Source organism: Haemaphysalis longicornis, unplaced genomic scaffold (genome assembly GCF_048455015.1).
Source record: "Haemaphysalis longicornis isolate Haplotype H1 unplaced genomic scaffold, Haemaphysalis longicornis Haplotype H1 scaffold_2, whole genome shotgun sequence".
Classification (NCBI taxonomy): Eukaryota; Metazoa; Arthropoda; class Arachnida; order Ixodida; family Ixodidae; genus Haemaphysalis; species Haemaphysalis longicornis.
In genome coordinates, this window is record NW_027526295.1 from 180786902 (window position 1) to 180812611 (window position 25710).

Here is a 25710-nt window from a genome sequence, read left to right on the forward strand (position 1 = left end):
AAACAAGGCGTGTGTACCCATGTCCCTCCGCATAGTTTGGGGAATTTCCGGAATGTACTTCCCGCGCACATAGCAGGGGTTAGAGCCTGTAACCTTAAAAACTTCCGACGGCCACTTCCACTTTTTCGGTGTCCACCATAAAAAAAAGACTCCAGTGGACAAGAGGAACCTCGATCGGCCAAGTCACGCCTGCTCCTCTTTTACTGCGTGCAACTGACCTCCCCTGTGGGCTTTCTCGCTCGGGAGGTCTTGTCGTGAGGCTTCCAGTTGGGATGGCCTTATCCCCATCAGTGATCCACGCTTGGTCTCACCGATATCATGCGCCGTTTGGTCACATGTGTATATTTCGTGCGCTGTCCGCGTTTGTAGCTGAAACGGGTCATCTGGTATGGATGATCTGCCCACCCCTCCGAAGCGGCCGCGTGCAACACCTCCGGAATGCAGGGCTCCATGCAGGACAACCCACAAATCACACGCGTTAGATATGGGCCCCCCAGCACCGGGTAATCCTCGCTTTTCTGCGTGAAACGGCTGCCTGTGCTGTACCTTTGAGGATCCATTAGCCGTTGGGCAATCTATGCTAAAATAAAAGAACAGTTTTTTTTTATTATTCTAGAACAGCCCTTTCTAATGTACGGAGGGCAAAGCTGAGGGCCAATAGTACGCTTTCTTCTCTCTAACGCTCGCAATAGTCTGTCACCCTATCTGTCTAGTCCACCATGTCTTGGTCATGTGAACCCGCTTTGCAATTTGAGAATTATAGGCAGTTCGCGCAGGACCTCCATTACTCAATGGAATACACCGGACTTTGTGCATCCGCGCCTCCACAACCAGGACCCTCTACTCCAGCGTCGTCTTCCGTGTGGGCTGTCTCGATCACAGTCTACTTTACTTTGTAGGCTGTAGTTGGGAGTGGCCTTCACGAAAGCCTATTCCTTCCTCATCGGGATGGCCAGTAGTGCCCACAGCGATGCCTGCGAGGTTGAAGAGACAATCGAACATGTGCTTTGTTGTTGTCCCCAGTATTCATCGGAAAGACGCGTTTTGGCCGCCGAGCTCAGCAGATTGGACAATCAACCGTTCAAAGTAGAGACTATTCTAGGACATCGACCCCTACAACCAACTTTGCAGAAGAGACAGCAAAAGCCCTTCTGCATTTCATAAAAGATACACGCTTGGATGAAAGACTATAGTGCCCACGAAGTGACTAAAGTATGTGCGCGACCCCGCTCCTATCTCGTCTTTTTCGCCTACCCTTTCTTTCATCCCTGAACACCCCTTCCCCAGTGCCGAGTAGCAATACGGGCTCTAAGCCTGGATAATCTCTCGGCCTTTCCTCTCGCTTTTCTTCTCCTCCTCCTCGGAGCGTTTTATTTCAAAATTAGTCCCTATAATTGTATGAAGTTCAGAAAGTCGCATGTCCGTGTGGTGTACTCGCCGTGTTCGGGATAAAACATTTTCTGAATGATTCTTTGTTGGCGTGTATTGATTCTCATAAATGGCCATTTGTTCTGGACTGTACATTTGAAGAAATTTTGTCGCAGAAAAAGAATGCTGAAACGCTATTTCCTTTTGTGGCAAATATATTCAGTTTTCTTGCAAAAGTAACGTTGCACTATCGGCACGGGTACGTCAGTGACGCACTTGCAGATGTGGAGATTTTACGGCTTTGTTTTCCCGAATAAATTGTTGCAATTATACCTCCAAGTAAAACGGGTGAATCGAAAATTTTTAGTGAAAACGGCATCCGCAGGGGGACACACTGTGCGTTTCGCATTATCGCGGTATACCGTTTAATTATTTGGCAAAGAAATAATAATTTAATTTCTACGACATGCTGGTAGTCTAGCTTATCGTCGCAGTATTGTCAATATCTGCGACGATAAGCTAGAGGCGAGATTAGGTGGTAAACCGTGACAATGTTCCTTTAAAAATGCCCTTTACTGACGAGTAGCCTGCTCAGCTTTTGTAAAATTATTATTCCGTTGTTGCCAATGCGGACTTCTTGCCGTACGCAATCCGACAGTTAGAAAAGCATCTCACTTTATTTGGTAGTTCTGTACGTCGGGAGTTGCCGTATTTGATGTGATTTTGGTGGTGCTTGGGCAGAAAGCATGGAACGCCGCCCAACGTGACCTTTGTGGATGCTTGCACTGACACACTCGGAAATAAACACATCACATTTCCTTTGTCATTTTTAATAATATATATATATTGTTTATGTATGTATATATTTACAGTAATACAAGCGGCAGCAGCAACAGCAGCACTTCTTTCGCGCGTGAAAATTAGAAAGAAGACATTAAGAACAAACAAGAGAAAAAATAGTGGCTTGAAGGGCGCGAGTTGAAAACATTTCACTACACAGAGAGTTGAAACCTCAAAGTCGAAACGGGGCATGTTTTTTATCTTCTTTCGACGCACACTGTGTTCGAAAAGGAAAGTTCTTGCGCGCGAGTTCCGGCACAATTCCACGTAGAGGAACAACAAGGATGACGTCGATCGTGCGGGACTCGGAGCGGAAAGGACAACGTGGGAATCCCCGTAGTGTCCTCGCCTGTTTGTCCTTGCTGTTGTTGAGCAGCTCTTGGGTTCGACGCTACGCACTTTGATGCACAGCAGGCCGTAGCACTGTTTGAGCCCGCCGCTGCGTCCAGCCGTAAACACAGGTTACACCACTAGAAGGTTCCGACGCTTTCGCGGGGCAGCGCGAGTGTGGTTTATCATCTCAAAGGACAAGGTCAATCAAAATGAGATTAGCTCACAAAATTTACAGTGAAGGAGGTCGGGTCCTGCAACGGCTTTGCACAATACGAATAACAATCTGATATGGAACGCGAGCTTCCAAGTGTCCCCCCCCCCCCCTTTCCCACCCCTCCTCCCTTGCTGTTCTGAGAAGCTCTCTTGGGGCTGCGCAAAACATGAGCATCTCTTTTGGTTGCGCGGGAAACGAGCAGGGATCGATAAATACATCATCGTGAGGAGCGCAAAACCATTGTAATTGGGAAAATGGGGTGTTAGGCAGAACATCGACCCAAGAGCCCAGTGCTGACGTCGTCGAAAATGTTCTGAATAAAAACTTTTACCAAGAAATTGTCAACAAGTACAAGTCAATTGTTCGGAAGGGGCACCAATACTAGAAACAAGTGAGTTCTACTCGATAAAAGAAATGTACTTATATATTACAGATATATTACATTAGGTGTAACATATTTTATATAGGCTTGGAAATGGTGAAAGCACAAGGACAGTTGGCGCGGTCACAGTAGATTTTCCAGGCTAAGGTTTGTGACATGGCAAATGGCTGCAGCAGATTAATGGAATTTATTGGTGGGTACTCCATTTGAGTCCTTCAAGCCAGACCAGAAACGGTGGGCAAAATAACGAAACAAAGAAAAAGGAAGCCTGTCCGCGAAAACAGAACTTTGGGGGTTGTTTCATGTACCATGTCTTCCAGAGCTTTCATTTGCGTTTTTGCGAGTGGAGCACACAAAAAATACCAGTGCTCAAAGGAAATTACAAATGACAGCAAAACGTTACCAGAGAAAATGCGTGACTTCTCACAAGGGCAAAAAGAAGCCGCCAAAAATGTTAGTGCGCATAAAAAGGCACCCCTTTCCCGACATGTTGAGAGCAATTTACCTTGATTTTCTAGGCGTTACATCAATATCGACGCATGGCCATGAGATATGGATGCCTCAATAAACTCTCCTGACAACAAACAAAGGAATCCAGGGTAAGTTTTTTTTTTCTTCAGGGCTCAAAGTTGATGCATATTTAATAAGGTTAGTCCCACAAGAATTTAAGGATGTGGCGTATCCTGGAGTCCCAATTGCCGATTCATATTTTTACAATGGCATATAACAAGAAAAAAAATCAAAAAACACTCATTCAGCAGAGTTCACAGCCCGCAGGAAAGACAGATTACCAGCTCACATGCGACTGCCCCGCGAAAACCGCCCGGAAGTAACTGCGGTTTGGTTCAGTCACACTCGCTTTATCGCACTTCCACTTCCGGTGTTTTACCGCAGTGTTTTACCGTAGTGGCCTCGCTTGCTTTGTGGGCGGCAGGTGCGGCGTGCGTCTCGGCCAAGGGCACGACAGTGCTCACTGACGGCTCTTGCATGAGCGAAGGACACCGGCGAACAGACGGGGAGGGTAGGCACCAATCACTCACGATTGCCGTCGCATTCAAAGCGTATCTGGTGGTGGTCGGATGCTTCTTCCCCCATTTCGCCTTCACCTGCCATTGAAGCCTCCGACGAAGACAGCTTCCCTAATTCGTGCACGGACAGAAATCGACTATCAGCGACTCGTCCCGCCGTCTACAAAGCGTCCTCATAGCATCTTTTCTCTTAAAAAAAAAAAAAAAAAAAAAAAAAAAACACTGGGGCAAGCGTCGTTATCTACACGTGAATATTATTAGCGAGAAGGATTGCCGTGAAGTCTGCTTCGAGTGATCCGAGCCGTAGTGCTAGGGTTTATATTCCCAATTACGAAAAAAAAAAAAAAAAAAAAAAAACGTTTGGAGTTCTTGCCAAGTGCGTCAGCTATGAAATGCGTCTTAGATAAGAGCTACGCCCTCAATAATAACCCATTGTGACGACCATGCGGACAAGGTTATAAAATAAATACAGAGTCTAGAAACTCTCGCAACAATCTTTCTCTCGTTCCCTATCTGTCCCGATTCTATCCGCTTGTTTCATGCATGCGTGGGTGCCACTGACTTTGTGGGTGCCACTGAATCAGATTTCATGAACTGTGCTACTTTCTCAAACAGTCGTGGTCTGATTACAGCCAAATGATGTCCAAGAGTATTGTAAAACGCTAGACGACAGCGAAGCCCGGTTAAAAATGGGAAGGTACTGGTTAATTTTGAAGAAATAAGGTGTACCTGCAAGCATAAGTCACTGGATCAAAATAAACACCATACAAATACTGAATTGAGTTTTTCGCCGGTCATATTTTAGTGCCAAAAACTAGCATGCTAACAATAAAAAAACAACGTATGGTGAGAAGGGGAATACGGAAAATCGTATGTGCGGGATACTTCTAACAATTGTTCCTACCTTTGCTGGGTCTCGACAAAACGTCAGAGATTATCAATATTTTAGGTTTATTAGGCTTCGGAGCTTTTACACGATTGAACACACTCGCTGTCTTTTAAATTCACAAAATTGAACAAGGCAACTGAAAACTTTGTCGGCCACAATGCAAAAGAGTATGTATGAACGGAACAAGGTTATTATATGATCAGTCAATGAAGAAAAAAAAAGGTTTTTAAAGAAGGCTTCCGCAAAATGTATTGCTTATCTTAGAAGTCCTTCGTAACAAGTGCAGTTACGAGAACAAAGACAACAGCTGAAGCTTGGGTATGATACTGAAATGGTTTAGAAGCAGCCGGTTCATTTTGTGCCATGCGAGCAGCATCCGTTGGCTGTTTACGGGACGGCCGCCACCCTACGTGTGATTTGCGTAACTGTCTGCCGGAAATATCATGCAAACATAAAGATAGCAAACATGTGCTTTTTACTCGTCAGGAGAAAAAAAAAGAATAGTTTAACCGAATTTCAATAAATCAGCCAGTCACCTGATTGTTTTCTAAATTTAGCCGTTGCAAAATTTTTTGCCTGGGGGCGACTTCTGAGACACGCGCTGGAACCTCGAGTCCTCGGACGAATACTGAGCCGCATCCTATGAAAGCAGGCTTCACGGCATGCTTCTCCAAGTGCGTTATATGCAATTCCCTAAAATCTGCATCGATCTCGCAAGCATTTTACACAAGTGGCCAACAACGCTTAAAATCTTCGTTTTTTTTTTTCTTCTGTTTCCTCTCTTCTGGTTTATTTGTTTTTTGCGTGCTCTCTTCTGCTCGGGACGCAATCGGTCGGTTTTGAGCTTTGGCGGCCCGCTGCCTTGCGCTGGCCCATTTGGAATGTTATGGACGCCTCGTTTTGACTAGACTTCAGCTCCTCCTCTTCCGGCCACCCGTAACTGTTTTCGGTCGTCCTTCTTCTCTCGTCGCCGTAACGTAGTTTCCGATTTGTCCCTCGCAGCTAGGTGGGTAAAGAGTCCGGCCTATCTGTCACTCCACCGTCCAACTAGAGCACGCTTCCCAGAGCTTTGAGGACCAACCACCAGCAGAAGAGTTTTGAGGCACCAGCGCTGTGCACTGCGAATGGAAGACAGGAAAAAAAACAGACATCCAGAGCAGTCATGACCATAATCGGGGTACTCGTTATTCTGTACTTGTTCTCTGCAGAAGGAGCACCTGTCCCACATATTTACAAGTCTCCTGATATAGCCTCGGCCTAGATTGTTCTTTGTCCCCTTGGAGTTTCTATTCTACTAGCTTTCCAGATTGATAATTTCTCTTCGTCGTTTCAATTCTGAGAGGCCTTACTTAGTCACTTCTCAAAGATAATAGCAGGAAATAAAAGTAGTCATTCGCAATTCATTGCTTAGACAGCAAAAGATGAGAAATACAAGGGGAGTAGACATAGAGAACGAACGCTGAATGAGAAGTGAAGTTTTACTCAAACGGGAAACTGAACCGCCGGATTACTAAATAATCTTCAGCCTTTAAATTGACACGTGTCTGCATGTCATTTTCTTCAATTTTAAATCTTTATGCTCCTGTTAAGCAGAGTTTGGTTCATTATATATTCCATCAACTTCATTGTTGACTATATTTTGCTGCGTTGAATCGGTTCGGCATATCGTAATAGGCTTCCTATATGTTGTATCATTTTCGGTATTAAACAGTATTTTATTGCTACGAAACCTTGCGTCTTTGCGTATGTCGTCCGCCTCTATAGCTTTGGGGTATTTAATCCTGTAGCATTCGCTCTTAACGACTATTGTGTCTTCCCATCGTATTTTTCTTTATTAGAAAGTTTGCTCCTGTAGTATTTATAAATCTGGACATATTAGTCCATACTTCTGTATGGGTGAAAAATGTAACGGTGCGTCACGAACCAAGAGGACGAGAGCCATGCTGGCTCAAAAACTCTAATATTCTATAATTTTATGAATCCCGATCGAACTGAAAATAACCTTTGAAGATTTATTAGCATTGTGTATTTCAATCACCTGTGATGACGGTGCAAGGACAGCCATTTCTTTCCTTACCTTTGAGCAGTACAAAGCGAATTGGGATAATCTTATCTACATTCGGCGGACGGAAACAGTACCTTTCATTAACCTTTAGCACAGTGAGGTAATGACGTTGAGCGCAGTAATGCAGCTTTGCGGGTTATGCGGGTTCAGACAAGGATGAGGAGGTGAAGCCGTCGTTTCCCATTGCGCACTCACGTGAAACCGCGTGGTCGGCGGCCACCCGGAATCCCGAGGATCGTTGGTGAGCGCCCTGGACGGTCTCCTCGGAGCTGAGTGCCACGACGCGCGACTGCGTGGCCGTGCACTTGAGTCGGAGGCCGTCGCTGTCACTGAAGTGGCGTGCCTCGACGCGGAACCGCAAGCCCAGCACGGCTGCCTGCGTCCCGTCCGCGTAGCGCACGTTGGGGAAACGAACCGCCTCGGGACCTTTCACCTGGGCACGCACGTAGGCGCAATTGTGTTGTAGGACGAACAAATACTAGGCACGACATGTCATCGGAATGTAGCTCGAATGGGTGAAATAAAGTGACTGGAGCACCTGATTGACGCTTGGAAGCAAATGGTTTTGTGGCCAGGTCTTAACACACGCACGCAGAGAACGGCATTCACTGTACACGTAAAACAATGAACACGCGCACGCAAAAAAGAAGGCAGGCGTGGATAATGATCGAAGGCAAAAGAAAGCGCGAAACGAAAGAAAGGCCATACGGTATACTCAACTGGATTAAAAAAATATTTAGTGTCCTTCGACTGTGTGAAGAAGGATGACCTGCAAAGCAGCACGCCCTCCACGGACGGTACGAAACAAAACCCGTTTGTTTGTGATTTACGACTGAGCATGCTTCCTAGTCAATTAAGTGAATGAAATTTGGAACATACTCGAGCTTTAATTTAGCGAACAAACGTAGAGCAGTATTATTCCTCCCGCGTCGTAGGCATCTTACCGTCTGTGTAACACGCCAACCCAATCCACTCTACCACAGATGACACCGGACCGGTCGCATTGGGCTGTTTGACGGCCCCGTTGAACCTCACGCCAACACAACGCACATGTCATCAGTAAGACCATGAAACCTATAGCTGCGCGTGCCCTCCCCACTACCGCCCTCCTCTCCCAACCCGTGCATGCATAAACCGGCAACCGGCCACGAGCGGGTGCTTAGAAGTGAAAGATACTGTTGAACATGTCGCTCTGAAAGCCCTTTAAGCTGAACGAGTGATATTGGCCCACGTCGGCGTTCCAAGCCGGCCAGTTGCTGTTCATCCGGGAGGGATTCGCGGCTATACGACCAGCTGGAACTTGAGGCGGCAACGGCGGCAGCAGCGGCTTGCTGTGGTTTTCGCGGCCATTCACGCTTCTGTTAGGGCTGACACTTCTTAAGTTTCCGCTCTTCTTCCTCCAAGCGAGCGACACGCGTCCGTCCACAGCGAGTTAACACCTCGAGCGCTTCGACCTCTATACTAGTGGACACACACGTGGGTGTCTCTTTCGCTGCCTAGTCGTAGGCATCTCTTTGTCTGTGCAACACACCAACCCAGACCCAAACCGCCCCATTGCGGAGGACAGCTGACTGGGCGCATTGAGCCATGAGACTGCCACGTTTAAATCACCCACCGCCCCAACGGGTATGTCTCGGTAGCGGCATTAAGCCCTGTTGTGCGTGCATGCCCCCTACCTTCACCCCCAACCCGTGCACGCCTAAACCGGCGACGGGCGATAGGCGACTAACTAGGCGTGAAATACACTGGTGAACGAATAGAAAAGACTTTATATGCAAACAGGCTAAGATATACTAACTATGACCAGCTAGCCAACGAGGGCTGCCGAAGCGACAATGTTGCTCGGATTGGCTTTCAAGCTAAAGAAAAATCATGTGATCACACCGGCGTTCCGATGGGGCAAGTTGGTTTCAACCGGCAGGTGCACGCAGCTAGTGGCGAGGTGGAATTTGAAGCGGCAAATGCCGCGGCTACATTCTCGGCTGCAGCGGTGGCGGCGGCTTTCGGGCGTCTTTACACCAATTCGCGCAGTTGTTGATTCTCCGCAATCAGCTGATAACGGCGCTAGGGCCGCTGTCAGCCGACTACGCAACTTGAGAAAGAGGCATCAGTCGTGGCGAGGGGAATAATCGTTGTGATAACCACTGTAAAAGAGGCATGGGCGGTGGCGAGGAGGGTCTCCGGCGCCGAGTAAATCTGCTTCACCGGAATAAAAACTGGGGGGGGGGGATGAGACATATACTGCTTTGCTGTAAAAAACGTAGGAGATCCGTATAAACACCAATAGAGCTGCCACTCCCTCACTCCATCCCTCCCTTCCCCCCTTCCCCCTCCCTCATTCACTCACTCACGCCCTCTCACTCACTCACTCTCACTCCCTCACCCGCTCGCTTTTCCTCCCTCCCTCCCTCTCTCTGTCACTCCATTTCACTCACTCACTCACGCACTCCCTCCCATTCCCTCCCTCACTCGCTCACTCTCCCTCCCTCACTTACTCACCGCTCACTCTTTGACTCCCTCACTGACTCACTCTCACTCAGTAACTCAATAACTCACTCACTCCCTCCCTCACTGACGCACTCACTCACTCCGTCCCTCACTCACACGCTCACTCACTCACTCACTCACCCGCGCATAGGGGCAGGCGATGCGGTGCAACATTAACAAGCGAACCCAGGCTCGGCTAAATTCGTTGTCGTGGCAACGAGAAACACGGCAGGTTGCGGCCCTACGTGAAATTTTTATTACGGAGCGCAAAACACTGTTTACCTAGTTTCCTGTCCTAGACGACCACTCTGTCGATGCACTCGTTATGTGAATGTAAATGCGGTGTTTTCAGTAGGAGGAAGTAATGTAGCGAGACAAGATAGGGTTGTATTCGTTTGTCGCTGCACCAATATTTATGTTATGAGATTTCTTTCTGTCACCAGTATAAGCCAGGTAAGTACAGTCCTGCTAGAATCGCGAGCGTTTTATCATGGTAATATATTTGTCAATATCCGCGATCGTGCAACGCCCGAAAATCATTCCCTTAGGACAACTTGGTTGAAAGGTTGGGTAACAAAAGTGTACGACGTACAGCCGTTGTACCTTTATACATCCGCAAATAAAGCAAAAAAATGAAAAATGAGAGCCACTGATTTTTTTTCTGATTCCCGCTACATGAGCTTTGCTATTTCAAGGGGCTTTTCTGTACATAAGCTAATGCGTAGCCCTTGGAACAAGCAGACAAGACGACAAGTTTAGAAACGCATAAATTCAAACGATGAATAAAAGGGTGAGTGTTTCGCATCGGCGAGAGTACGCAGATACTTATCGGTATTTCCTAGGCCATAAGCCTTATATGCAAATTCGGAACCATTGGGAGCAGGCAAAACTTCCATATGCAGGCGTGTGACACGAAACGGCTTTATCATTCATGTATATTCAAATTTACGACCCCTGTGCGCCGAATTTCAGAAGCGCAAAACATAGACGCTTCTGAGGTACTTTTTATAGCACACCGTTTGCTGTGCTTCGATAGAGAGTGCGTTACAGCGGTGCAATTATGCACTAATGCTTCGGGGTCTGCGAACGTATTTTTGCGAATTGATTTCCACCCATCATTACAAATAGAAATGGGACGGCTTTAGCGGCGATTCATGTATTAGCAAGAGGAACCAGCTCACCGATGCGGTTTTTGGACGGGGAACAAAATGCAGCACTGAGGGGAACATCTGCATACGAAGGTATAGCCGCAGAACGCACGCCCCGCTTCACAGCGCAATTAACTCCGTTACGAGGATATTTCGCCGCGCGCCCTGTAAACATCGTCGACCCCGGGCACCGCAATCGCGTACATGCATCTCGATGTCATTTGTTGCTTTATTTAACGGGGGGAGCGAGAGTTTCGCCGCGTTGTTTAGAAAATAGAGACATCGGGCAGCCATACTCGATCGAACTTCGGCGTGGTCACTTTATGCCTGGCACTGGTCATCATTTCCTGTGCAGCCGTCCGAGATTCGCCCAGAACAACTTCTATTTTAGCTGGTCGTGTCTAGGAAAATTTGACGCATGCAGTTCAAATGAATCTTGGTAGCTGGAATCTACCTCCTGAGAGTTCAGACCACTGCACCAGCTGTATTTAACTTGCGCCATGGGCCAGAGGAGGCGGGAAGTAAAACAACTTGCACTCTTGGCATGTGCGTGGGCGCTTACAGGCTACGATGGCAGGGTTCAACAACATAAGCTTCGCTTCTTTTAGTGCTCAGGCACTAGAAGGGTCGACCAGAAGAAATCTGTGTGCCCTGAAGTCTGCGCGCGTACTCTTAGTTGCATATGCACCGAGTAGCATATACTAGTAGATGTGTGGGTTAAATAACGCTTTATAAACGGCGAACTCAACCATTGAGATATTTCCGCAATATCGATCGGTCAATCAATCAATCAATCAATCAATCAATCAATCAATCAATCAATCAATCAATCAATCAATCAATCAATCAATCAATCAATCAATCAATCAATCAATCAATCAATCAATCAATCAATCAATCAATCAATCAATCAATCAATCAATCGCACTGGGAAGGCCAACCGCAAGACGTGTGTGTGCTCTTCAAAGCATGTGCGCCTACTCCGCAGCCTGGCAAAGTTTCGCATGTCCCACAGAGTAAGCATACGCGTGGCGGTGTATCGAACAACGCTTTATAAGCAGGAATTAATACTGAGTTGATGCGCACTCGATAAGAAGGACAATAAAGAGCCCTTTGAGCCTGCTTAATAACCAAAATGAATGAAATGAGGCTTTTTGTTGAGCAAATCGTTTGTGTATGGTGTCCCCAGCCAAAAATACCAAGAAAATGTCGAGCGCTCGTGCGTGCGCGTGCCGTTCGTTCGTAACAGAAGACCTCCGCCTCATGTCGTCCACCACTGCAGCCGGTTTGCTTCTTCTTCACCGTTATAGCAACAAAGAAGAGCAAATGTCGTTGCGACAGTGCAGAAAAAGCAAATCGGCTGCAATCGTAAACTTAAAGTGTCGTGATGGTCATGAAGGTGGCGTACAGCTTCCCTACCTTCACGTCTTACGCGTTAATGTGAGTGTCCTGCATTTTTTTTTTTGCATTTTTTTGCCTTATATGCACTACGCGTGTTTATAACTTCGCTTTGGTGGGGCTTTACAGAGGCATGAGCAGCAGTGTCAGCCACAGAATTTCGGTACAGTTACCTTAGCGTCGACGAGGAATCTATTCTTTAAGTTAATGAATTCTCATTTCTCAGGTTGTCACGCCTAATAGTAGCATAATTGAGTTTGAGTTCGGAAAACCGGTGATACACAGGGCACTGTCACCCGGTAGCCGCCGGCAAGAGTGACATGAGTCACATGTCAATGGAGCGACGTGAAGGGTTGGTGGTTCTCCGAAACATTTATCATTTGATTTTGAAGAAAACTGTTTGAGAACTGTCAAAGGGTACCGTCTAACATCTTTGTGTAACGTCGATTACGAAATTAATGCTAACATTTTGTCACGTAGGCTGCAGATTGTCATTGTTAGCCTAATTGGAGCACATCAAACATGTGGAATTCGGAGCCTAAGTATTTACGCAAACATACATATTGCTCGTTCGGTGTTTGCGCGTGTTTCAGATGAAAAGAACTAGTGGCACTTGTATAAATAGACCTTGCAAAAGCGTTTGATAGAGTCCGACTTAATTTTTTTTTGTTGTTTTCTGTACTGGACCGCACATGTATTGCGAACATTTTACTCGCGGGGATTAAGTTGTGTTATAACAACTGTTTGACAAAGCTGATCATTAATAGGGAGCTTTCTGCTCCTGTTCTTATTCAATATTCCGTTCGGCACAGGGGGTCGGCCCATTGTTTCCGTTACTATTCGGTTTATGCCTCTAACTACTCTGTCTTAGTATAATTTGGAGCACAAACGGTACAGGTTTCTCGACTCGGTGTGAGGTCAAGGTCCTAGATCAAGCTGATGACATTGCCTGCTTTTGTAGCGACGAAAAAAAAAACTGTTTTGGAAGCGCTCAGGTTAAACAGGCAGCTTTGTGAAGTGTCAGGCTATGTTCAGACTACCGACGCGAAAGCCATATCCTGATGTATGGACGTAAAAAAGAAAAAAACGCATGTCACGCAGTTCAGTTGGGCTGTGACGTGAAATAACGTCATTATTTAAAGTTATTACGACAGTTGTGGCAACAGCCTGAACCCGGTCTCAGGAGCTGCCTCAGATCTCGAAAAGTCTAAGGGATTTCGGCTCGGCATGTGGGGTACTCGGCCAAGGCTTTTTTGGGGAAATAGCGTGGGATTGGGAGGAACTCCAGTACCTAGGAGTTCCTTTTAGCCGCATACGTCACAGTGGACCTCACCAGGAGTAATCGCTTGCTAGAATTAGGCGTGAGACGCAATCATGGAAGGGAAGAGCATTATTTATATTTGTCTGCGCTCAAGTGTGCAACGTTTTTTTCTTTTTGCAAAGCTTGCCTCCATCCTGCAAGACGAACACTGTGCTAGGAATAAAGTGCAAGCCTTGCTTAGGGTTCTCGCTAACTTTTTGTGAAGTTTATCTCGATCCCATGATGAGCGGAACGGGAAGATATACTTGATATGGGCACCGGCCCACTCGGGCCTGGCCGGAAACGAGTGTGCGCACGATGTGGCTCGAGGCTTTACCGACCGAGCTGGTGTCGACACTTCTGACCCAGACGCTCACTCGCTTCGCTGGACGGGCAGAGACAGGCTTGTGTCTTACAGGGAGCTGACTACTCATTACCGGCTTGAACGAGCCCGCTACCCCTCCCCTCATCCACCCCTCAGTAAAAGGCAATCTGTGGTTTGGCGACTTCTTCAGACGAACTCATACCCGAACCCCATCGCATGTAGTCATTGTTCCTGGACAGTTTTCAGATAAATGTCGGAGATGCAAGGAACGGGCCGATCTTGCGCATATATTATGGGCATGTCCTCAGGCGACTCCTCAGAGCCGCAAAATTAGCAGTAATGAGCAGTGGGAGACCGTACTGCTCAGCTCAGACCCGGCGGAACAAGTGTGGGCCATCCAGTTAGGCGAAGACGCTGCTAGGACCCAAGGGCTCCTGGCCGACGCCTAGGGTGGAGGTCTAGCTCTCCTCCACAAACTAGACAAATAAAAGTTATTTCTCTCTCTCTCTCACGCTTTGAGCCCATGCGCAGACATAATCTGTTCCTTCCCTTAGAATCTGCGAGTGTTGGACTCATTCACAATTTTTTTACACCAAGTCAATTGCCGCTTTCTTTTTTAGAAGTATGAAGTACATAAGGGTAATGCTTCAACGTCAGTTGGGTGCGCATTTGCCGTATTTGCTCCTGTTGGACCAGTTGTGGCGAGGGCTACCTGGGGATTTCTTAAAGAAGTAGTGGAGACATTGAATTTTTTGTAAGTACGTTTCTCACTGGAATACTTGTTCGCCCTCTCCAGGAAGCAAATAACCGATGTATTACTGGAAAACTTGTTCCCTGTACCTATGTATCGTCAGCCATACTTGAATGTTAGGGATGAGACTGTTTTATCACGTGTCAGACGCATGTGCATTCAGCCGGCTGCGAGGACATTCTTTAAATTGCATACGTCAACCCTTGCTGTTAAAACGTGGCTACATTGTAAGGCATTTTTTGTACCGTCGTCTGTGAACTGTCCGTTGTGTAATCAACCTAAAACTGTGTACCATTGTTTTGTGATGTGTAGAGACGCAGTGTTCTTCTGGTACATTATGCAACGCACACTAAAGAGAGACATAGACATCACCCCAAATGTTATCTAATTTCTTCCGTTGGACAGAGACAGTGTGTAGTTCTATGTGATCTCTTCTTACTTATTTTGTTCACGCTTTTTGGGGTGACGCAGTGGTCAGGTTGCTAGTTTCACGGCATAAACGTCCCGGGTTGGATTCCCGGGACCTCCCTAACCAGATTTTTTTTCTGGTTTTTTTTTTGTGCGACGGACGTAAAAGGCTCGGCTTAAACAGCTTTGTTGAAGAAGAAAGGTACCTGCGCTATTGCCTTTACCAGGACGCCACCGTATCCTTGTGTTCCTCAGTATTTTCCTCTTCAGTTCCACTCAACTCCCCCCACCACCCCTGGTCAACTTCCGGTAAATGTACTTTTGACGTCCTTTACTACCTGCCTGATCAGCAAGCTGGTGCTCGTGTAGGCAAGCGACAGCATGCTGAAAATCAACCGCGTAGCAAATACAAGCATGTGAAAAAACGCTACTCGAGCCTCAGCAGAGCATGAGCGTGGCTATTCTTAAGAAGCATCTGGCAGTGGGAAAATAGCGCGGTTAGTTCCTCCAGCATCCAACGCGCGCCTTTCCCGTAAAGCTGTCTACAATTCTATGTCAAAATTTTCGTGTTTCGCAGTAATCACCTTTCTAGCCCATAGCTGATATTTTACGCTACATGGTCCACACATTATTTCGCGGATCTTTAGATGATGTTGTAGATTATACTGACAACAAAACTGCAATGGTTAGTTAACAAATTCAATAAATTGAGAAAGAGACCATAAAGACCACACGCAACCTTATTTCAGTCAAAAACCTCTCATGATGGAATAACAAATACGCCAATTTAATGCAAAGTGCACTTATTAGGGCAGATAATTAGGGAAAAACGTAGACCGGGATGAGACGGTAGGAGGCATTTCTCACGCTCACTGAATTGCCACTGAGCGACATTATCCGTTGGCCTGAGTGGGTTTGCCGATACTCTAAAGAGCAAACGCTATAATTACACGGATGTTCCAACACATCTGTGTGGCTATTACAACACAGCGACACTGGCTGCATACGCAAAATCGAGAGATATTAGGAACACGCGTCGCCTGTTTTATTATCGGATCATCGAATATTTGATATGGCTCTAGTGTTCCGACTATAGTCAAATGTACGCTTAAGTTTAAAGTTAACCGTCTGAAGGGAGCACAGTACCCGCGGCCGATCGACCGACCAACTGACCAACCGTCTGACTGTTCATAAGCTGTTTTATAAAACGTTGTTCGACACACCTGCCTGGCTATGTGCTACTGTCGGCAAACTTGATTCGAGTTACAGGGATAAACCGGATGACAGCACCCGCTAGGGGCAGTGAGGCGGATATTTTAGGTTGCTACTAACTTTCTGCACGAAACTGGACAAAAAAAAAAAAAAAAAACAGTACTTCCACGGCTGGGTGGCTGTAAGGTGTGGGCGCAAAAAGCCTCATCATCATCCTTTTATCTTTGGTGTATTTTCCCTCTTTCCTCCGTTACCACGACTAAGAGCCTTGGCCAGTCGTCCTTGTTAGGTGTATGCTTAGGCTTAACGTTTGACAGCCCTAACTTTATTAAGCGTAACCATTTACCAAGTACCAGATTGTGAGCCAAGCTGCGGGTACCTGTATACGATGTTAGACATCAAAGCGCATATTTCAGGGCTAAAGGAAAGCCCCCGCATGCTTTCGTCTTAATTTCCGTCCTTTTCTCTACGTTGCAGCGCCAGCAGTTCGGCCGGCTCCTTAGCAATGGCAAGGGTAGCAATAAGTTGCTTTGCCGCAATAAGGGTCTAAATGTGGCAGAGCACGCTTCACAGGCAAGTACATGCGTGGCCAAGGCTTCATGTTGTATTCCCTGGCGTGGCACGCGTGCGGGCAACCATGTGTGTGCGCCGCCATGCTACTGCCCGAGCGTCTGTGTTGCTAAGGTGACGCCGCACTGGTTACGTCGCTCTCCACGAGATGGCAGTACTTGTTCGTGCTGGCGCCAGAAAAAGTACAACACATGACAACAGCGAGCTGTTGGATGTTCCAAACTGTGCCCCACCGAACGCGAAGTAATACCTCGACGCAAAATACTGTTACGTGCAGAACTCTATGACCTGCCTATCACCAGACACGGTTGAAATCGTCGCACGAATAGGTAGTGTGGTAAAAACGTCAGAGCCTGCGTATGCGTGCAATTGAATAGTGATGGACCAAGTCGCGTGCGTATGAAAGTGAAAGCCGATTGCCACTGAATGTCGGTCACCTGTTCGAGGACAACAACAGAAATATTGTTGCCGAAAATCTTGTAGTGTGGAAGCCAAACTTAAGTGACTTTTTTCAACGGTCGCTTGCGATTCGGCAGCGCTTGTGCCGGCTGGGCAGTGCGAGAGCACGGCGCGGCTTGGAAGACGGCCCCGCATGCACTAGCTGCTACCCTACCATCGTATCTAAATCAGCGTACGCGTAAAACACTTTTAAAACCCTTAATTGGTTTTTGTACTCAACCACGCATTAGAGGGCACTTGTGGTGACATAAGTGTTAGCAGGCAGCTGCAGCGTCGGCCTCTTTCGCGCCGTGTCACTTTCGTTTGGCAGCCGCGGTTTTATTCTCCGGGAATAGAAAGTGCTCGAGGGCAAGTAGAGTGCCACCACATAATGCCAATGCTATTTATAATATATCTGCGGGCACCACCACCGAGAATCGGGTTGAAATGTAGTAGAAGATGCACACTGGTATTTTTTTCCTGCGATATGTGGGCGCAAAGCGCATGCACACGGCACAGCGGGCACTATCATGACGGTTTTCAGTTTTGCCAGGCGAATAATTCGCCCGCTAAACTTTTCAGTGAATACCATGTATAGACTTCAGGAGTAAACTCCTAAGGACTGCGGGCGCTTAATAAAGGTGCAGCCCGAAAAATGTTTCGGGACGTTCTTGCTGCGATTTTATGAGGCTGTTAATAGCGAATATACCTTCCTTGAAGGAGGCACTTCGCGATGATGCCATTTTTATAGCAAAGGTAACGGAAGTGCCGTCCACATGGGGAGAAGGTGCACGAAAGTGGCTGACAGAGGAGTGAAGTTCATGCAACTTGTTAACGTGACCCGCTGTCTAAATGAGCACCCCCTGCTTCTTTTAAACCTAGCAGAGAGAGGTGTTGAGTCACGCGCCCTTAAGTGCTCCCTGTCCCGGACAGCGCGGGCTGTTCTACAAGGTGCCTGGAGCAGCATGTTTTTACTTTCGCCTAGGGAAATGGGTCGGCCTAAGAATACCCAAGAGCAAGCGGCCGTCTTGTCACTTTGTCGCCTAATGAGCCCCTCAGCTGCGCTGTCGTTATTCCTCACGTCGCATTATCGCTGCCAAATTTGCTTGGTTCTAACATAACTTGCGTATAAATGTAAGGCGTGTGCCTCAGCGGAATAGCATTCTTAGTCGAAGCACAACTTTTACTTTCACAACGCTATCAATGCTCTCATGCGATACAGTGCAGATAGGAAGGTAAATACATTTCCGCCAAGAAAAGAGTACTCCTCAACACAAAATAGAATGCACACAACTCTGGGCTTTGTAAATTCCGCAGCGTACATAAACTTTTGGCAAGCAAACTAGGGAACATCGGAACAACCCCATCATTACCTCACTCAACAGTATCCCAGATACGGGTGACTATGAACCAAGAAATGGAGGACTGGCAGCAGCAACATTTCAAGCAGCCTTCGAGAAAAAGCAACATTTTAATGAAGACTCTTCAGACGGTAACACAAAACATGTTTTCCTTGCGCTCATTTACAATTTTTTTAGAAGAAGAAGTTTATTGACTCTTGTCGAAGAAGGTTACATGAGTAGATATATCCAGACAAGGGTCCCATAGTTAATACTGCACCGGGACCCTCGGTATATTATTACATATAAAAATACAGTAAAAGCAGCCAAAGACAAATTACATAGTCACAAATCTCAGAGTTACACTTCTAGAGTTAAAGTAACAACAGAGCAATACGAACCAAGGTACTTGGTTACGGCTTTACGCAAAACTAGCTTTAGTATCACTCAGTATTCTTAATTAGTTGAAATGGGGTGCCACCTCTTGCTAATTATTAATATCTATGCTATGAAAAAAAAAAGATTTTTCTTGTACTCACTACGACGAACATCATTTGCTCGCCATTATTTATTCACACAAAACTCTACTTCGGAACATAGCACAGCGGCAATGACGGGAAGAAATAACGCGTGGACTCTGTACGGAAGCGATGGCTTCAAACGCATAGAAATGTACAAAACAGTTTTGCAAAACTATTCAAAATGCGCACTGCATGGAACTATTTGTGCCACTTCTCAAGCTGTCTTTCGCCTTACTCATGGCTGCCATATCTTATTTTAATAATTACGTTATTTATTTTAATTATTGCGTGATTAAAGGGCGTTTCTTGAAAACTTTTGGCCTGAGGCCATGTCATTGGAAAATTTAAAACGGACAAAGACTAATGAGGGACGACAGGTTATATTAAGAATTTTGGGTGCAGTTTATTTGAAAGGTTTTTTTCATTAATATTAAAACGAAGACGAAACGGCAAAGGAAGTTTTAAATACTCAATAAAATTTAATATAGCTTGCTGGGATTCTAAAATAATTCAACAAAATTACAGATGGTTTGCCAGTGGTGAAACAAAATGACGTGCGCAGTTTACAGTTGGCGAATAAAACGAAATAAAATGTCGAGGCGTTCGATTACCCTCTACTGACGTTACAAGGCAGTTTTTTCTAGAAACATGCGATCCCATCGGGAACACTGCTGGTCATTTCAGAAGAATAATCTGGGCGAGTGTTAGGCTTGGTACGTTACTTCTTTCTCAAACAAGGTGGCTGGACAAAGCCTCAAGACAGCACGAATGAGCCAACGCTCCTCTTTACCAAAGTATAGCAGAGCCATGCGCTGCCAGGCGTCAGAAACAAAACATAAGAACTGCCAGCAAAACATGCTTCAGAACAATAACTGCTGGTGCCATAATCAACTAAGGCCCGAGGAAATATTGAAGGGGGCCGATGTTGATGGGCCTCACGAAGGAATTTATGTAATTGCCTTCAGTTTGCTTCTTCTTTTAATTACGTAAACTTATGACAAACTTTGGGTGTGGTCTGGCTCCCAATGAAAGCAGAGGTGTATGTGGAAGTGAAGGACTCACCTCATGGTCATTGACGAACCAGCGAAGTTCTACTGGATGTTCTGTAATGATGGACGTGCAATTTACGTCCACGTCGTCGCCGACTTCGTAACGTGACTTCTCGCTCAGGATGCGCGGGCTGTTTGATTCCTGGGGAGCTGCGAAACACCACGGGTGTGAAAGAAAGAAAACAAACCGCTTTGCACTTCTGTACACCATCATACTAAGGTAGTGAGTGCACAGGACTACCGCCCAATTCGTTTTTATCTTCTTTTACGTGGTTGTATGCTGGGCCTTTTTGAAGCCAACTTTTTTGCTGTGGATATTTGTCAACGCAGAATATGTTTACGGCTGTCGCTACGTTGACTCGTGCTACGCTTTATTCGACTTGTCATGTTTGGTGCTAAAAAAACAACATAAAAAATGGCAGCATCTCCACTGCGTGGATGATGGTGAGGGTGCGGAGTACGGGGACTCGAAATGACATCCGAGTTGCGCCCCGAGTGACATCCGATTTGCGAGCCGGCCATCATCCAATTTGAGCCATGAGTTGCACCTTGATTATTCCCTAAATGAAACTGCAACTCACGGCTCAAATCGAATTTCGCTTGATTTTCGCTTGATGGTGGTGTGCGCACGGGTGGACGCGGACGGACATTGATTGGGAGGTCCTAAGGTACTCCGCATCGTTACAGGCGAGGGAGTAAGCTGTTTGACGCTCGGGTACTAACCCACAATCAATGCCCAATGGGTAAGACAATTGTCACCTAACTCTATCTGGTCTACCATACACGGGCCCGTATCCTGCCGTTGCCTGCATGATTTTTTGCAATTGTAAATGCTATGCGCACGGACGCGGACGTCATCGTGCGGTCCTAAGGTGCTCCACACCTAAAACATCCAGGGTGGTGAAAACGTGCGTGTTACGATAGTTAACAAAGAGCAACACAGATACTTTTTGAGAACAATACAGGTGCAATTTGCTTTGTAGTATCTTCTAAACTTATCGACACTTTTTGAGTTATTTGGTCGCTGTGTGTAATGACATAGCTAGCCTATTGTGTAACGGACTAGATGTGTAAGCTCGCCGTTAGTGTCTCTATGGTACTCTTACCGCTGTGACTGCGGGGACTTACCCCTCCCGCTGGGCGGTCCCTTGTCTCCAATGACGAGCTCCTCGCTGCTGCGGGAATGCGCCTGGGTGACGGTCGAGGTGCACTTGAAGCGGATCACCTCTCGCGACACGTGCTCGGGCCGTAGTTCGAAGTGCAGCGTGGTCGACGTGCTCTGCAGGCCGTTCTCGTGGCGCATCGTGCCGGAGCGAGTCTCGTACTTGGAAGGAACCTGCACAGAACCACGGGAAACTGAAAATCGCAGCATTGCGAACGAAGCAAAGTTGCTTCGATTCGTCTGAACGATGTAGGAGGATTTTGCTTGGCGTGAACTTAAAGGGACCCTGACAACTTTCGATGAACGTTTTCTTTCTTTCCTTCGCGTCTGGAAGCACTGCGAACGCTACAGTTATCGCCAGCACGGAACGGCACTGCGTGATTGGCTCGTCGCACCAGATACGCTTTCCATTTATGCTTTGTTTCTGTGGCTTTGTTTTTAAAGTTGCTGTCGAAAAACGTTAATTGCTACATGTCCTCAGTGTCCTCAGTGCTATATGTCCTCAGTGCTACATGTCCTCAGTGCCGCTACATGTCCTCAGAGACCTAATTCGTGCCGTCGAAGAACGTCAAGACCGGGAAAGAGAGAAAAACTTTTGAGCGAGTTTCCAAGTTATCTGATGTCCATAGACCAGTAATTTTTCGTTGACGTACTTTGAGACCCCCTAATAGAAGTACTGGGTGTGTTGGGTGACTACGTTCTGCAAGCGTTTAAGATGTCAAAAAAGTTGAAACAAGTGTTGCAGGGTCCCTTTAAGTTTTACCGCACGGACTTTTCCTTCTGACTTCACAAATTCGGTCCCTTCAGACCAAGGACGCGGGTTTGACTCCCGGCCACGGCGGCTGCTTTCCAAAAGAAGGCGAAAAGCGAAAACGCCCTTGTGTGGGGATTTCGGCGCACGTCAAAGCCCAAGTCTAACTTCGGCTCGCCAAACCCCACATTAAATCTGATTCTCCTATGTCAAGCAGAAATGCACGCATGTACTGAAAATTATCAGCGCATGCAAATATTTCTTCTGTGAGTTCCGCCTCGCAACATCCCTGAAATGAAATATTAGCGTGCATAAAGGAGATTACCGTTAGGAAGCCGTGTCACAGAGAAAAAAAGTACATATCTTAACTGAATCTGCAGTGTTGCTGTTTCCTTAAAGTAAAATGAGTGTCGTAAACGACAAAGAAATACATACGAGGTAATAAAAACTTGTTTCACTGATATTTTTACAACAGAGGCAGAAGTTGCTTTGTCGGTAAGCCTCGGGACATAGAACAGAAACGCCATCACGGGATAACCGATCGTGTAAACAACAATTAAGGACTTAAGCCAAGCATAGTGAGCACGCAAGCGTTGCGCCACAGTGTTCAGGTATCATCCATCTAGAGGGATTTCCCGCTAAAGTATCCCTCAGTCTGGCTTGTTCTCGCAGCCGCTTAACGAAAACGCACAACAAATAGGCCCTCACAAGCAAATCTGTGGCTGAAAGATACAAAATCCGCCCAAAACCAAACGGCCGCAAACAACCGACTCCGGGCAGGAACCAGCGAATTTTAATAATGCATCTCGTTTGTTTTAAAATAATTACCCCAAATCGCTCGCCGTCCAGCCCACGCCCACTGCGAGCCCGAACGCCGCATTAAAGATAAGACCCTCAAGGAGATGCTCGCTTCACACCCTTTTCTTCCTAAGGGCTCTGATTAATTATTGCGCGCTTATTGTTGACCGCGCGCAGCGTAACCTCAGTGACAGACACGCGTGCATGTCCTTACGTGACGTAGGAGGGAAAACGAGCCGCTCTCCTCTTCCTCATCCTCCTCCCCCGCCTCTTCCCCACTTCTGGCGATCCTCAGGTCTTCCCCAGGCGTGCATACTCCGGGAATAGAAGGCGGAGGAAGAACAAACCCCGTGCTGCGGCTGTGTGCGCACGCCACGCGATGTGGTGTACCGTGCGCACGCCCTCTCCCGCGCACGTCGGCAACCGCCGCCGCCGTGCGCGGTGTCGCGTTGTTTCTCCGCATGTGTGTTCCTGTCCTGCGTGCGTGTGTCGGAGCTCGCCCGCATTCTGCGGTGACGACGGGTTCCTTTTTTTTTTTTTTCGTGGCGTTTGTGCTTCCTTGCCCACTTTAGTACACGGGGACGGCAAGCAGTGTGGCGCAGATGACTGAGCGGCCCGGCCGCAGACAACCATTAGCCAGGGGAGCGGGAGACGGTGGCGAGAGAACGACGCCGGCATGGACGCTCACGCACGGCCTGCCTGCGGCCGATCGGCGACCACACCCAAAACGCCGAGCAGCCAACGGCCGGCAGTTCGCTCGCACCTGGCCCCGCTGGGCCGAGCTAGCAGCGCCCGGATGGTCGGGGTTTAGCCCTGTCACTCGTAATTCAAGGCGAGTGCTCGGGAGAGGGGGGACGGGGATGTCGTGTCTGAAGAGCCCTGGAATAAAGGGGAGAGGGGGAGCAGGGAAGGGGTAGGGGTTATTGAACAGAAAGTGCTCGGAGTTTGGATGGTTTGATAGCTAACTCGGTAAGGACCCTGTCAGAGCAGCTTTGTCTTGCTGGACAAATTAACGCATTTTTCTGATAGAAAGCTGCACGACTAACAATAACCAAGAAAGGGTTAGTAGATGTATACCTAGCTATCGAAATAATATTTCCGATTTTCGTGCTTTTTGTCACTGCCTGTTCGTGCTTCTGTGCTTTCTATCACCGGCTACGGCTGCCATGGTCCATTGCTTCTGGCCTTTCCCATCGGCTATTTTGCAGTCCTTCTTTTTGGCTTTCTTGTTCCGTTTTCTTATCGCCTGTATTTATCTGGGTGACACTCCCTTCTTCTTGCCAACACGCCAACACGCGTTACTCCGGAGCCCCCTGTCTCGTCGTCCCGGGATCCAGACATGCGGGCCTAATCCCTGGTAATCTGCAAGCGTGGGGGCCGATGCCCGGCGTGTCACTAATTCCAGGAGTCGCCGGCCGATTGCTTAAGACTCGGAGCCAAGTGGGCTGCACAGAAACACGCAAGACAGCATTGCCTTCTCTTCGGACTTCTGAGTACTAGCGCCCATAGTCGACACGGGTTCTAATCACGGCGCAAACAACGAAGGTATAACCACTTATTGTCGGTGTTTTCTTTTCCTTAGTGCGGGATGAAAATCAAACAGAAAGCATATGTCAGTAGATGCGAAGTGTTGTTCCGTATCCTTCCCCTGAATGATTTATTAGAAAGGGATGACAGAAGAACTTCTGCTCAAGAAAATTTGCGGGTAAAGGAAGTAACACTATGAAACCCGAACTTAGATTTTCAAATCGAAGTTTCGTGCAACGAAGATATACGTGGTTTGCGAGAAACGCTGTATTTGTGGGTTGCAGATTGAGTTAAACTTTCTAGATGCCTCTAGGGGGGAGAAAATGTCGCACGCCCCAATGCTTTAGTTCGCCGCTTCACCGGCACCTTTCTTTCCTTTACCAGCACTTTTCTTCGCGTAAATTTGCAGCGAGCTGTATTTAGTATCGTGCTGTTAGGCCCGGAAGTACACTGGAATCTTTTTCGCGCAGCTTTGGACGTATATTACACTTTGGGGTGGTGAGCGGTATGTAAGCAATAGAACGCACGTGTTTAAAAATCCATCGACAAATCCCGGATCTTGTGATTATCCTTTGGTGATTGTGCCGTCTCATTCCTTGTCGTATTGATTTCGCTCGACAAACAAAAAATAAAAAAACCCTGAGCATACCATATGGTGGTATTTGGCCTACGTTTCCGCTGATCTAAAACAGAAATATCCAACGATTAGAAGTTTCTGAGCATTCCTAGCCGCGCAGCCTCACCGATAGTGTGCCCGAACCAAAATCGGCTCTGGCAAGCGACGACGCTACAGCGTTCGGTGTCCTACGGGAAAGCTCACATTAAGGGCGAGTTGTAGGTGTCCGGTAACGAACGTAGACGCAGCAATAAGCCCGCACTCTACTGCCAGCAGTGCTTGTGCCGGCGTAGCACTTGTAAAAGTTGTTACACGGCCGTTCGATGCAAAGGGAGTGGCAACTGCGACGTGGTGGAGAAGACGAAATACCACGGGAAGTGCTGTACTATCGATGGAACGAGAAGCTCTGAACGGAGCTCGTGATTCGTTCAAGGTGTCGCGCCATGCATGGGCCATCAATACCTGCACACAAACGCGAAACTCACTGAAGAACCACCTAGAACATACGTCTAAAGCGCGAGACACATGCATGACTACAGCATGCGATTGGCATGCGAATCATCGTTACGACTGTCGCCACGACTAGTCGTACGCGTGGATTTGGGACAAATGGTCCGATGCGCGCTTGTGATGCGTCGTCGGCGTCACTCCGCTACCAAAGATCCGCCCACTGTCTTTGCTTCATGGTTGCCTCCCTGTTTAAGCGCACTCAGGCCGATTTAGATATGTGCAAGAGAAATCCTACCAGGAAATGAAAACATTTGTCAACTTGAAGTGAAAATGAATAGTG

At 47.3% G+C, this 25710-nt stretch overlaps 1 protein-coding gene across 1 annotated transcript in view; it reads right to left on the reverse strand.

The window, feature by feature from the left end:
- Positions 1–4518: 4518 nt before the first annotated feature.
- LOC144169598 (cell adhesion molecule 4-like) overlaps positions 4519–25710 on the reverse strand; it is a 386778-nt gene continuing 365586 nt past the window's right edge. Inside the window, exons 5-8 of the mRNA XM_077698843.1 lie at positions 21195–21402; positions 20080–20216; positions 7315–7552; positions 4519–6172 (exon numbers count right to left, since the gene is read on the reverse strand). Coding sequence (XP_077554969.1) covers positions 6102–6172; positions 7315–7552; positions 20080–20216; positions 21195–21402 — 654 coding nt within the window. The 3' untranslated portion in view covers positions 4519–6101. The remainder of the gene's footprint in view (positions 6173–7314; positions 7553–20079; positions 20217–21194; positions 21403–25710) is intronic.